The 14821-nt window shown below is 33.6% G+C and overlaps 1 protein-coding gene and 2 non-coding genes across 3 annotated transcripts; 2 read left to right on the forward strand and 1 right to left on the reverse strand.

Annotated features, from left to right (window-relative positions):
• The first annotated feature begins 1399 nt into the window (after positions 1-1399).
• On the forward strand, positions 1400-1477 carry LOC115972667. The gene has a single exon (XR_004087528.1). It is a non-coding gene; the product is annotated as a small nucleolar RNA snoR118 (small nucleolar RNA).
• Positions 1478-4798: 3321 nt separating this feature from the next.
• On the forward strand, positions 4799-4890 carry LOC115972665. The gene has a single exon (XR_004087526.1). It is a non-coding gene; the product is annotated as a small nucleolar RNA snoR118 (small nucleolar RNA).
• Positions 4891-9141: 4251 nt separating this feature from the next.
• On the reverse strand, positions 9142-14309 carry LOC115971015 (tyrosine-protein kinase BAZ1B). The gene is made up of 7 exons (XM_031090678.1): positions 14235-14309; positions 11981-12066; positions 11405-11808; positions 10172-10402; positions 9959-10087; positions 9770-9848; positions 9142-9254 (listed from the first exon to the last, which is right to left on the reverse strand). Exons 1-4 carry the CDS (start codon positions 14241-14243, stop codon positions 10302-10304), a joined length of 600 nt encoding a protein of 199 aa, XP_030946538.1. The 5' UTR covers positions 14244-14309; the 3' UTR covers positions 9142-9254; positions 9770-9848; positions 9959-10087; positions 10172-10301.
• Between the last annotated feature and the right edge of the window lie 512 nt (positions 14310-14821).

The following is a 14821-nucleotide window of genomic DNA, read 5'->3' on the forward strand; positions in this document are numbered from 1 at the left end:
CTACTTGGAATATATAATATTAGGCGGTTTGCTAAAAGATTAAGAGATTTCAGTTCTTATTGTAGTAGGAAATAGCAGAGTCATGTTGCTTATACTTTGGCAAAGGAGGTGTTAATTGTAATTCCTAGATTTGTGTAGAAGACTGTCCTAACTTCATTTTGCCTTGTCTGTTACAGGATATGAATGAATTTAATACTTTTGTTTAATTTAAAAAAAAAAAAAATTTGGGGAAGAGGATTTGAGTATGGTTCTTTTTACTAGAGTTGAAATAATATTACTAAAAACACAAATAACTAACTAAATAAATAAATTTGTAGTTTCATTTTGAGTTTGTCTAAAGCCATAACAAATTTCACAATGGTTGAAGTGGCGACTTGTAATTAAATTATAATAGATATGAATATATGATGTTAAAGATGATTTGATCTAGGCAAAAATATTACTTTAGTCTCTACATTTTAGGGTCATAGTCAATTTAGACCATTCATTTTGGTCAATGTTATTTTTAAATTGCAACCAATTTTATCATTAACTTACTAACGGAAAATACATATATGGCAAACAATTTATACAGTTGACATACTTAAGATTTATATGTCTAATATAATAATAATAAAAATATAGAGACCAAATTGACTGTAAGTTGAAAATTGATTGTGAACTCAAAATCTAGAGACCAAATTAACTATAATATGAAAATAACATAGAACAAATTAACTACTACAAAAATATAAAGACAAAATTAACTGTAACCTAAAAATGTAATAATCAAATAATATTCTTAACCTTTGATTTAGAAGTGATATTATAAATGCTAGTGCCACAAGCCCACAATGCTAGCCAGTCCATGTGAACACAATATCAGTGGGCTTTCTTATTTTGTAACAGACCAAGGAAGGCCCAAATCTTCAAACAAAGCCTATTCGGGAAAGCAAGGTTTTTTTTGGGTAAAATTATCCACTATAAAATCCAGGAATGGAAACCTAATTTTACCTTCTCTCTTCAGTCATCACCTTGCTTTCGTTTCCTCTGTCTCTGTGTTATAATTATTGTTTGGTAGAATAGTCCTTAATTTTTTGCCCAATGATGTACACCAAAATTTTATTGAGCGGTTAGGAATGGTTTTTCAATTCATTATCAGATCTTTACTCAACACCACCTTTCACTACCACCACAACCACGACCACCTTCTACTCTTCTTTTATCATATATATATATATATATATACACACAAAATTTATTTTCTATGGTGGTGGTTTGTAAAGGCTTTTGATGAATGCCCATTGCCTTAAAAAAAACAACCGTGGATGATCATTCAAAGCTATGAGATCTGAGGGCTTTTTTTTTCTTTCTTTCATTTACCTGCATTTCTTATATCTGGGTTTTTGTTTTTGTTGTGAAAGATGATAAATGCACTGGGCTCTGAGAAGTTTTTATTTATTGATGGAAATGCAGACTAGAAAGCTGTTTCTGATAGTCCATAATTTTTTTTTATTATATGTATTGTTGGGTCAAAATTTAGTGCATTGAAAATACCCATATGCACCCAAGTAATTTATCTCTATCTGCGTTTGTTCAATGATTAAAAACTCAATTGATTTTCTTCATCAGCCTTTACTATGTTTTCTCTGTTGTCATCATCATTATTATGAGATATGGCTATAGCTATGACTATGAGATATGGGGGATTTATCTCAGTAGTACCCTTCTCCTGTTTTATTAGAAATCTAATGTTTGAATTCTTGAACTGCTAGATGGTGATTAGAAGTACACTATTTGACTCAGTCAATTCTAACGTATTAGTTTGTAAAACCTTTATTGCTCCCTTGTTCTTTAATTCCTTTTGGTTGTAAGTGGTGCTTTTGGTTACTATTCATGTTCCAATTAGATTTTTTTTTTCAAATGGTGAAATTATTTCATACTTGCTTGCTGTTATTTCTTTTAAACTGTGGCATGTTATAATAGTAAAAAAAGAATTTTGACAATAAACTTTGGTCAGTCACACACCTGTCTTAAGATTGACATTAATTTTAGGCATTTTGGTTCCTTTTCTAAAATGCACGTGGCTCTTGCTTGGCTATGGTTATAGTAGTTAATTTCTGATTCCTTTCCAATTTCTACCATTTCTCTAGATGTTTTAGACTACCTATTTTTTTCTCCTAGTATTCCTCAATTGATGAGGTCACTTATTTGATTTCTTTAACCCTTAATTACATTGAAAGAGCATTGAAGCCGTTTCATCTGCCCAATGATGAATTCAAATTGCACTGTGACAGTTATTTTGATTTTCATTTTGAACCCCCATTGACGCATCCAGTGAGCCCACCAGCATGTGTTCTAGGCTACTAGTCGCTGTTGGCTGCTGGTTCTGGTTGTGGTGGTGGTGGTGGTGGTTGTTGTTGTTGTTGTTTTTGTTTTTGTTTTAAAATGTGGGAAGGCTCTTAATGAAAATCATAAGCTTCACTGTTCACGAATACATGATCTGAGGGCTGCAGCAGCTTCTTCCCCCGTAACCAACTTTTTTCCTCCTTAAAATTGATGTATTTTTGTCTTTTTAAAATTTTTATTTACTCCATTTAGCATTAAAAATTTAAACTTGTGTTTCGTATTGAGGTCTTTGATGGTGATGGTTAATTGGAGTCTTAGGCATGGTCATTTTATCTTTGTTCAATGGGTTTTTATTTGGACAAGGTTCTATGTTAAGTGTATCTTTGTTCAGTGGGTTTTCTAACTCAAAAGTTTTAGTCAAGATTCTTTAATATGTCTCCGTGTGAATTTTGTCTCTGGCTCTCATATCATTATGTATTCTATAAACTTGCGAAATATTATTTGTCAGACTTTAATTGGACCATATGATTATGCTTCTCCATTTCCTGATTCTTTCATGTACAGGTTAAATATTAATTTACATTAGGCAATCTGAGTTTAATTTTTTAGACCATATTTACTTGATTGCAGATTTGTAGTAGCCTTGGATTTTTCATTAACAAAATGTTTGAATTATGTGTTCTTTTCATTGTATTGTTACCAAATTATATTAATGTGTTGAGTTAAACAAGTATATATATTTTTATTTTTTCCCTTTAATGCTTGATTCTTGTCAGTTTATTTTCGTCAATTTTTGACATGCTACATTTCCATACTGCCCTATAATAGACTTCTGAACTATATTCATCTGTTGCATGGTTTCAATTTATCGATAGCCTTTGCGCACCACCACCCTGTTTTGTCCGTTATGTAGTTGTGTGTGTATGAGGGTATGTATTTGTGTATCCTTGGTGGTGTGCGGAGTCTTTTGATGATTGGCATTTGCATTCCGTAGATGATTTTGTCAGAGCTGTGAGATCTGAGCTCTTTCATAGAGAGCATACATGTTTATGAGGGTCAACTGTATCTAGACCTGGTCTAATGTCAGACACTGTTAAGTTGTATCCTTTTTTGTTGCATAAATTCTTGTTCCAAAAGGAAGCAATTGTCTTGATTACTCAATTTGACCCATGCATCTGCAGTTGGTGGAATGTTTCAGATCCAAAAGCACTGATTAGGGCCTTTGGTAAGGTTATGGATGGTATCAATTACCTCTTTTACTGTATATTATATTGCTTTTATTTATTACTTATGTGACTGAATATTTCGGCTGAAGGTGAAAATATTGTATATCACTGTAGTTTTCATTAGATGTTAAGATTTAATTAAATGGTTTATGCACTGGGCTCTGAGAGATATATTGCTTCTTTAGATGGAGTTAGACCTAGAAAACTCTATATCTGAACCTACCTGTAACAATTGCTGTATCATGTTTTGATTGTTGGAATTTGGGATATAGATGATCTTCTGTCTTTGGTGACGAATATCCTAAATCCACGCCCATTCCTCTCTCGTTTGCCTCTTGAGATTTTTAGTTCTCTCTCGTTTTTTTTAATAATCTATGTTTGGTTGCTAGGAAAACGAAGGAAAATTATCCCTTTTGTGGGATTTATAGGATTTTTTTTATCTGGGCCTTGTTTTGTTGTAAAGTTGTGATATTTTTTTTTTCATTTCCATGATTGTAATTTGTACTAAATACGGTGAAATTGTTGAATAGGTTATTTGTTTTGGCTCGTATTATAGATTGGGCTGTGTGTTTTTGTTTAGTTTTTGCCTATGCAAAAAAAAAAACTTGTGTGGGCCTTAGCAACCTATTTTAGAAATTAGGAAGGTCCATGTGAACTCAATTTTAGTGGTCTTTCTTATTTTGTAAGAGACCAAGGAAAACCTAAATCTTCAAGAAAAACCCATTTTCAGAAAGGTAGGTTTCTTTTTGGGTAAAATTGTCCACTATAAATTCTACGGACCATCTTGACTGTCCACACATGGAACCCTAATTTTAGCTTCTCTCTTCAGTTTTCACCTTGCTTTCCTCTGTGTCTTTGTTTTAATTATTGTTTGGTCAAATAGTCCTTCATTTTGCCCAATGATGTACAAATCAAATTAATTGAGCGGTTTGGCATGGTTTTTATTCATTATCAGCCCTTTACTCACCACCACTTTCATTACCACCACAATCACCATCTACTCTTCATTTAACAGACATACATACATATATATATATATATATATATACACACACACACACACACTCAATTTTGTTTTTCTTTGGTGGTGGTTTGTAAAGGCTTTTGATGAATGCCCATTGCCTTAAAAAACTGTGGATGATCATTTCAAAGCTATGAGATCTGAGGGCTTTTCTTTATTTTCCTTTACATGCATTTATCATATTATATTATGTGTTTTGATTTGGGTTTTTGTTGTTGTTGTTGTGAATGATGATAAATGCACTGGGCTCTGAGCAGTTTTAATTTATCACTGCATTATTGATGGAAATGCAGCCTAGAAAGCTGTTTCTGGTACTCAGAATTTTTTATATGTATATATAGTTGAGCACATTGTAAAATTTGCAAGATTTCTTGTTCTTTGAATTATTCTATGTAATGTTGGGTCATAATATATTTTTTAAAATAGTGAAATTCTTTCATATTTGCTTGCTTATTGTTGTTTCTTTTAAACTGTGGAATGTTATAATAGTAAACAAATAATTGACTATAAATTTTGGTCACACCTGCCTTAAGATCGACATTAATTTTTTGCATTTTGGTTCCTTTTCTAAAATGCATGTGGCCCTTGCTTGGCTATGGTTATAGTTGGTAATTCCTGATTCCTTTTCTATTTCTACTAGTTTGCTAGATATTTTTAGACTATTTTTTTTCTTCACTTATTTGATTTCTTGAATCCTAAATTGCATTGAAAGAGAGTTGAAGACTTTTTCATCTGCCCAATGATGAATTTAAATTGCATTGTGACAGTTATTTTGCTTTTCATTTTGAACCCCCATTGGCTCATCCAGTGAGCCCACCAGCTTGTGTTCTAGACTACTAGTTGCTGCTGGCTATTGGCTGCTGGTTGTGGTGGTGGTTGTGGTGGTGGTGTTGGTGGTGGTGATGATAATGGTTGTTGTTTTTGTTGTTGTTATTGTTGTTTTTATTTTTCTTGTTTCAAAATGTGGGAAGGCTCTTAATGAAAATCATAAGCTTCACTGTTCTTGAATACACGATCTGAGGGCTGCAGCAGCTTCTTCCCCGTAACCAACCCTTTTCCTCCTTTAAATTGGTGTATTTTTGTCTTTTTAAATTTTTTGTTGCATAAATTATTGTTCCAAATGGAAGCAGTTGTCTTGATTACTCAATTTGACCCATGCATGTGCAGTTGGTTGGATGTTTCAGATCCAAAAGCACTGATTAGGGTCTTTGGCAAGGTTATGGTCTCAATTACCTCTTTTACTGTATATTAGGTCTGTTTGGGATCCGCTTATTTTGTTGAAACTGAAAACTTTTTGTTGAAAATAATGTTGATAAAGGTAAAAGTTAGCTAAAATAGTATAGTAAGATCCATGAATAGTATCAAAAAGTATAGTGGAGCCTATGAATAATAGTAAAAATAAGCCGAATAGTAAAATAAGTTGGCAAAAATAATTTTTGCCAAACACACACATTATATAGCTTTTATTTATCACATATGTGATTGAATATTTTGGCTGAATGGTTTATGCACTGGGCTGTGAGAGTTACATTGCTTCTTTAGATGGAGTTAGATCTAGAAAGCTCTATATCTGGATCTACCTGAAACAATTGCTGTATCATGTTTTGATTGTTGCTATACGGGATATAGATGATCTTCTGTCTTTTGACTAACATACTTAAATTGTGGAGAGATTTTTTATTATTATTTTTAAATGATGTTGCTTTGTCTAAGTTATGCCTTCTGTATGATTGAAGTCTTTGAGCTTCACAGTATTTACATCTGCCCAATGATGAAAAATAGTCCTGTTGAGCGGTGCTTTTGTTTTCTCGTTTTTAGCCTCCATCTCTACTGCCACACTCACCATCATCAATACGCTGCTGTTGCTGTTGCTGCATCTTCTTCTTCTCCTTCTTCTTCTTCTTCTTCTTCTTCTTCTTCTGCTTTATTATTATTATTATTATTATTATTATTATTTTATTGGTTTTGGTAGATGTGGTAGTGGTTGGTATTCTTATTGCCATAAAAGATGTTGAATGGCTTTTAAAGAGAATCATAAGTTTCACTGTCGGTGAATCATTATAGCTATGAGATCTGAGGGCTGAAGCTTAGTTAATTTTTTTCCCTTGAAGCATTTTCTTTTACAAGTTTTGGTTCCAGAAGTGTTATATATTATCCGGATATCTTTCAGTCTTACTTTACTTTATTCTCTTACACTTGTTTTATATAAACTTTCAGATTATGATTGCTAAATATGTAGTAAAAGTTATGGTTACAATTTGTATGTTTGCATAGCTGCTACTCCTTGAGTACTTTCAGTTGATCTTAGGTTTGTGAAGTAGCCTTGGATATGGTGCTGTAGGTTTATCATTAAATATGATATCACCCACCATCCATTTTGCCCGATGATGTACAACTCAGAAGTATTGAACGATTGCATTGTTTTCATCCATGGTTGCACTTTTTGCACCACCAAATGGACTGTGTGTTTGTGTGTGTGTGTGTGCGCGCGCGTGCGCACGTGTGCTTGTATTTGTGTTTACTATTTGGTGGTGTGAAAAGGCCTATGGTGAAGCCAGTGGCATTAATCAGAGATGATCTGTTTTAAGCTATGAGATCTGAGGACCTTGCTTTTAGCATTTTCCTTTTGGGTGGTTTCAAGTCATTTCTCTGTAATCTGTAAACCTTGGATGATGTGTTTTGAGATAGAGATCTATGGTCTTTTCTTTTCTTTTCTTTTTTAATTGTATTTATTTTCTAAATGTTATTTTATGTGTGTTGGGTGTGTTTCACATAGTGATTTGCTTTGGAAAATGAAACAAGGATTGGTGAGAAATATTTAGTTTAACTTTACGGTTTTTTTTTTCTCTCTGTCTCTCTCTGGGTTATTTACCCTGTGATTTGAATTTATGGGGATTCCAGTGTTGTTTTTTGTTTATTGATTTTCATTCTTTAGTTTGTTTTCATTTTTTGATTTTGTATTGACTTTACTAAAGCATGGTCTTGTTAAATACACAAAGGATGATGTTGAATAGCGAGTTTATAGTTTGCTGAGGTGGTCTCTTGTCATATCTGTTCTTTTAGTCCAGAATCAGTGGAGCATGTATTTTTCTTGTGTGGACAAAACCCTCTTCCGCCTGCTTAATTTCTTCATGCCTGGTTCAGGCTCCATCGGTGATTAGGTTAAATACCTGTTGTACTTGTACCTAATAATTTAGTGTTCACTCAGAGATTTACTTTTAGTTGTGGCTATTCTACGTGACCAAACATGGGTGCTACAATCTAGTTTTTGACAATGAATGAATCCTTGTAAGCTGGTCCTCTCCATCAACAGGGTTTTTCCTACTCCACAAACATGCTTGGTCTTCCTTGGTTCCAAGTTATCGTAAACCTGTTCATTGAACCTTTACCCCACAGGGTTGGTTGAAGTTAATTTTTGGTGCTGCAGTTTGTATTGATTGTATTTCTATTCTTGGTGTGCGGTCAAAGTAAGAAACTCTTGGGGAAGCTCTTGTGGGCTGAAGTAAAAGTTGTGTCGTTTGCAATCTTTGAAGAGAAGAATCCTTGGATCTGATGTCATTTTTGCGGGGCATTCCCGGAATCTAATCACTGTTTGAGAGACTTATGTACCCCCAACTGGACCAATAATATCTAGGCCTAGCTGATGCCTCTTTAAATTTTTTGGATTTCTCTTCTCTTTTGTGCACATGGAAACCAATATGGCTCGTCACTTGTTAGCCTGTTGGGCACAATTGTACATGAAGGGGCCTTATCTGGGTCATCCTAAATGGTTTGGGCTCCAAGGCTTCTTTTCTCAATAAATGAAATTATTAGTTGTAAAAAAGTCATATGCTTTCCTTATTGATTTGACATATACCTCCTGGATTAAAATGTTGATTATTTGAATTGTGTATGTGTGGAACGTAATGAGATAACTGAGTTGTTTAATGGCTATGTATCATTTTATTAATGTCATCGATGACATTTTTTTCCTTCCCTCGACACTCACCTTCCAACATATGAATAAAAGCTTGAAGATATACTGATAAATGGAAAACAACAAAAGAAACTAGAGATCGATTGTACACAACTTCTCCTGAATCTTCTCCTGAATTTTTAAACTGACGGAAAATTGGTTTTTAGTAAAGCAGCATTAGGATCGTAATTATGATCCTGGTATACCTCAAAAGATCCACTAGCCATTTACAATGCATCATACTAAAAATCTAAGAGTTAGGAAGGCCACAGAAAAAGGGACAGCAATGTGTTCATGGCAACTAGACTTGACTGGAGAAAGGAAACGCAAGCGAGAGAGAAAGTGACAGAGGGTCTTCATCACCATCTTTATTGTTTTTGTTTGTCTGTGGCTCAGAATGCTTCTCCTGGTTAATTTTATTGTCCATTTTACAAAGAAATTAAGGCATGACTCCCTGTTTCTTTAATTTGTTTTCGGGTACTTGTCCCTCTGTGGAAGATTTAGACATATCATATTCCCCACATTTTCTGAAATTATCCCCGGAAAAGGTAGTTGGACTGACACCATTTCTACCAAATGGAAATCTATTTGTAGAATTCTTTGTGCCTCTAGAACTACTCTTCATCCTCTTGAATTCACGTTCTTGGTCCACAATATGTTCACTACTTTCTTGAAAACATGGTTTGAGATTCATATCCTGCTTCCTAGTATCTCTTTCTTGTCTCTGCTAGAAGAAAAAGCTTCATCAGTACTATACTGATATTCTAAGGTAATCAGCACGTCTATCTATTATTTAAAACCGGAAGAACAAATTAAATTGCACATTTGCCATGATTTTACGGTAAGGAACATAACATATTGGCCTTTGAATAAAAGTTAACTGACATTTTGGTAAAAACAAATTGGAGGTACTTAAGTTAAAACCAAATCAAGATGAGAAATAGATAAATCGATAATTGAAGAAGCATATATATTCCAATCAATCAAGCATCAAATCTTCACTTGGCATTATGTACAAGTTATATGCTACACTACATACAATGAATTCCTCAAATTCAGTAATTAATCCTTTCTTTTTAAACAAAAACAACCAAGTGCATTCTAAAAATATAAAATATAGAGTGGAGTAGTACTTCTATAGACCAAGTCACTAAACAGAAGAAGAAATTTAAAAAATTTCATTTAAACATTGGGTATTTACTGAATGTAGTATATATATGTGCGTGTGTGCGTGATTACCATTTGGGAACTCTGTATGTCTTGTAAACAACTAAGCCTTCTTCCACGAAATACACCCCATAAAAACAACAGTTTATTCCTACTTGCCAAGGACAAACAGGGTAATTTAAAGACGTGAATGGAAATGTGCAAGTGGATCCCTATATAACATTTGTCATTTATATGGAAGAAAATTAAGCTAAGTACAACTTACGCTAAGAATTTTCAGGAAGATAATTAGATGAAAAAATTAATAGATCAACTCCATCCAAATTTCCTTTGAGAGCCATGTCATTCTTAATCATGCATTTAAGCAATCTCTTGTAGTTTCTTCCATAGCTGCATAAAAGAATTTGGAAATATGTATTGAATGTCAGCAAGAGGGGAGCACTTTAATTCACAAAAGCAAATGCCAAAACAAACCTTTCTAAGTCTTTTGCAAAAAAGTTGAGTGCAATATTATCTTCTGTGGCATGATTTTGAGAGAACTGAGTTGGCCAAGCACTTAAGCGAGGTACTTCCTCCAATATAATTTTTTGAGGAAGCTTGAGAACTACTTCAAGAACTTTAGGTGAAGCATTATTTGATAAGTGTGCTTGCATCCCATAACAAGAACTTGGAAGTTTTTCACTTCTCTGCATTTCAAATTCCCCTCTGCATGAAATGTTAGAAATTTTTGCATGAGACATTTTTATCAAGGCACAGAAGTGACTTCGAGTTTTATTAAAAAAAAAAAACACACACACACACACACAGTCACACACAAACACAGCAATGAACTTTCAGAAAAGAGCAAAAGACCATACTGCCAGATGCAATGAATCTGGGGAACAGCAGAAACTTGAGAAGGAATGACTGTTGTAAATGAGGTAAAGTTTCTCAAATAAGGCCTTTCATTGGAAGGAAATGTGGTATTTGAATTATTCGTTTTTATTGAACATGCTGCTTCTGTGGAATGCTCAATATGCCGGCTCACATCATCAAATTCACCTCGATTTTTTAAGCCTTTTTTAGCAAGATGACTAAATGCATTCAATGAATCGTTTGATTGTTCATGACCCTCAACTACCTCAATATCATGATATTTGGATCCTGATGAAAAGGTTTCACCACGCGATACAATTTCATTTCCCCTCATTGATGCAGAAACACCAGAATTAGCAACTGGTGAACTAACTTTAGATTGTAACACAGATGTATACTTCCCTTGAGTTGAGTTCCATTTTGCATGGTTTAATTTCTTCAAATCCTCAACAAGAGAAAAATTGGAAGCTAGTGGTTTAACCTTCGCATCAGTAGCATTTGAGCTAAATGACATAGATTTTCTCATCATTCTGGAACATTCTATTCTCTTATCCTCAGCAGCAGTAATGCAGTATTGCTGGAAAATTTTTTCTTTTGGACAACAATGTCTTTTGAAAGTTGACCTTTCACTTTTGAGTCCATAATGTTGAACGATTTTGACTTAAAAAGAGAACCTGTGAGGTCAAAATTTTTAAATTAAGTGAACTAAATCTCAAACAAACATTATAATGAACAAGTCAACACATGATTAACTTATCCCACTGCAATCAACTTTGTTATTTTCAGGAATATAATTTGAAGATTGGTTATCTAAAGAATTAACTTGATGGTCTGGCTTCATTTTCGACTTACCCGAGTTCTTAAATGAAGAGTCACCACGAAGTGGACCTCGTCTGATGGTTCTTGATGCCCCAGATAATTTCACATTTGTTTCAAGAGTCCTTTTTGTCGCTGTTACAGCTTCTATATTGCTTGCAGGTTTCTTAGCAGAGAAGAGAGAAGAAAAATTTACTTTCTTTGTTTGGTTTTCCTTGACACCTGATTTTTCTACATTCAATTTTAAACCATCCTTACATCTCAAAGTGCTAGAATTTCCAGAGCTTTCCATACTTTTATGCATGAATGATGCTTTTGATGTTCTAGCTGCTTTTTGATCTTTATGTTGTTCTCCTTTTTCAATTCTCTCCTCAAGCATGCACTCTTCGCACAACCAATTGCCTTCAGGAACTTTATCCAGCACAACACACGTGCAATAGCTGTTTGATAGAAACCAGAAAAACACAAAAGGTCAATTTTGTCACCTTCCCGAGGGCAGACAATGATGGAACACTCATGCAGGAAGTTTTCTTTTAAAATTTATTAAAAATATGTGTGTGTGTGAGAGAGAGAGAGAGAGAGAGTCAAAGATTCAGAAGATTAGTCATTTACATGTGCTCTGCCCCATCACTGCATTTGCTACAAATAGCAAGCAACTCCTCACGTCCTGCATCTCCACAGATATCACAAACTCTCATCTGTTCAATTGCAAAAGGAAATTAGTCTGTCAATGTTTTTCTTATAGACAATATATAAAAGAACTACAGAGATCCTACATCCATGAAGAAGAAAAATGATGATGGACAAGTAAGCAGACAGACACATAGATTTACATGCAAAGGCGCACGTATGACTTAAGTCAAAACTATAGCTTGGCTTCATCCAAAAGCAAGTCAAAATATAATATTTTAAAATTTTAACTTTATTCATGCAAATATGTGTAAAAGTTTTGAATATATTTAATGGTGCAGTACTAGAAGTCATAATTTTGTTAATGATGGTTTTATCAAATTCTGTAAGTAACAAAGAATGTCCAACTTTCACTATCAAATTTGTTGTGATAGCAACATGTTGGATATGTCCAATAAGTTCACATGTATCAATTTAAGTCTACTATATATACACTAATTTTATTATTGTCAGATCTTGGTGCGATAGCAAGTGCTCTCCTCCAACGTGATGTGTTGCAGGCGAGTTCAGGAATCAACCTTTCCAAAATTTGTAGGTAAAGTTGCTTATCAATCAAATCTCCTAGACCAGAAAAAGTAATATATATAGCCTTGTGTATTGGGAGCTTCATGTAACCTAATTTCATCTAGCCAGCATAGCAATTGATAGCAGTGGTGGAAACAGTGATGACTGTATAACCTATTTTAAATTAGTTTAAGTATTTCAAAATAGGAGGAAGAACAAAAGGCATGCTCATCAGAATGGTTGGAAGGGTTATAATTGCGGAGAATGGACTGGAGGCTGTCGCTCTAGATGGAATTTAATGGGAAAAATGCTCATGGAAGATGGCCTGCTCTAGATCTACAGCCTCAGTGAAAGCATTGAAAGAGCTAAATAACCTAAATTTGATCAAAGGACAAGTCTTTCGAATTTGTGAAGTGGTATGAAAATGATCTTAAATACATTGCTAACTTAAGCTATTCATTCCAAACAGTACCTAGAAATTCGATTATCGAAACATAATACTAGACTGTAAAACCTCCATCAAATAGTAAAAAACTATCAATGAATTTTTAGGTGAGGTAAAATTTGGGTACAATTGTGGACGACTAAATTTCTTGTTTGAAATAAATCAAACAAGTAAAATAGTTTCACAAATGCGAATTTGCATTGATGAATGTGTAGTACAATTCTCTGATGTGTCAGCTTGTGATAGGTCGGGAATTTTCCCTCTCTACAACTATATCTTAGGTTTATTACATTAGGTTCCCCAATTATATTCCAACATATAATTGCATTATAATAATTATTTTTTTGAGAGAGAGTTGCATTGAATTTGACTGTCCTTGTAAATAATAATACTGTATGTGTTTTATTGGTCAATGCAATAAGGTTTTTGAATATAATTGAGGAACCTAATGTAGTGCACCTAAGTCAATTTACCATTGAGCCTAAGATACTAAGATATTGTACATAATTTTTGTCCTGTTTGGTGATATAGAAAATATAATAGTAATAATTTATTTTATAATACAAGAAAAGAAATTAAAACCAATCATATTCTACAACTGCTTATATGATTAACTCCAATTAACTCAATATAACCTTATGGCCATGCTCATTATATCGGCCACACAAATTCACCTTTGCAAATTAACTCTATATAGGGAAATATTTTCTATTAAATCATTGGTAATAAGGTCTATCCTCCTACCTCAAATTTTACTCTTACTTACTAGTGCATTACTTGATTTTCATAACCTATGAAAAGGCTGTCTTAGATGACTTCCTCATTGCCAAGTCTAACTCCTAAAAAATGCATACCTTTGTGATTCTGCTTTCCATCTATTACCATTAATCATAAAGAGATCTCAAAAAAAAAAAAAAAAAAAAAAAAATTGATACAAAAAAGAGCATAATGATAACAAAGTTAACATGTTGAACAATATATTTTTCAGTAGCAAATATAATTGAATAAAGATACAGTTTTCAGAAAGCAACAGTATATAGCTAAATAAAGATACAGTTTTTAGGATCATGGAAACTTCTTTTTAATCGTTTGAGTTTTTAACAGCCAAATAGAAACTTAATAAAGAATTTGAATTAGATTTCATGATATCTCAATTAGGTAGATAAGCAGTCCACTCAATGCCATAACAGTATATAGCTGTAAACTATACCAAGAAGGAAAAATTACATACTTCATACTCCAATGTAATTGATTTATCCTTATAGCCAGCAAGCTAGGATTGCGAAAGATGCTCCCATTTATGGGGTTCCTCAACCAACACACTAGAATTCCCAACCTGGACCTTTTGATCTAAACATGATCCAGCTTCAATTACTGGGTTTTCACTATTCATTTTAGTATCATCTTTCACAGATCCGGCATGGATATTCACATCCTGCAATTGACCACCAACCTTGAATGTTGTCACTTTTTTTAATGATGATTCTGCCTATTCCTCAAAGCAATCAGAAGGCTCTCCCTGAGCATAAACACATAAATTTCAAATCCATTATCATGAAAAAATTGATTCGCCAACTAATGAAGAATCTAAAAGACACACCTTCAGTGAGCTGGCACCGCCAAAGAAATCTCTTATGGAAGAAATTTCTGATTGATCTGATCTACTCGAAAAATCCGCTACTGCCTGTGAAGATTCTCTGTTTGGCCTCCAAAGATGATTAGTGGTCACTTTGTCAAAATGACTACTACCCCGATAATGAAAAGAAAATTGATCATTAATAGCCTTTCTATCTGCGGGAGAACCATCGATTAAA

This window comes from Quercus lobata, chromosome 12 (genome assembly GCF_001633185.2).
Source record: "Quercus lobata isolate SW786 chromosome 12, ValleyOak3.0 Primary Assembly, whole genome shotgun sequence".
Classification (NCBI taxonomy): domain Eukaryota; kingdom Viridiplantae; phylum Streptophyta; class Magnoliopsida; order Fagales; family Fagaceae; genus Quercus; species Quercus lobata.

Excerpts from the sequence above, each read along its gene's own strand:
- LOC115971015 (XM_031090678.1), bottom strand. Across the intron at positions 11,809-11,980 it reads AGTGATGGGGCAGAGCACAT|CTATTGCACGTGTGTTGTGC; the intron begins GTAAATGACTAA and ends TCTATCAAACAG. Across the intron at positions 10,403-11,404 it reads CTCTTCATTTAAGAACTCGG|AGGGGAATTTGAAATGCAGA; the intron begins GTAAGTCGAAAA and ends CATTTCATGCAG.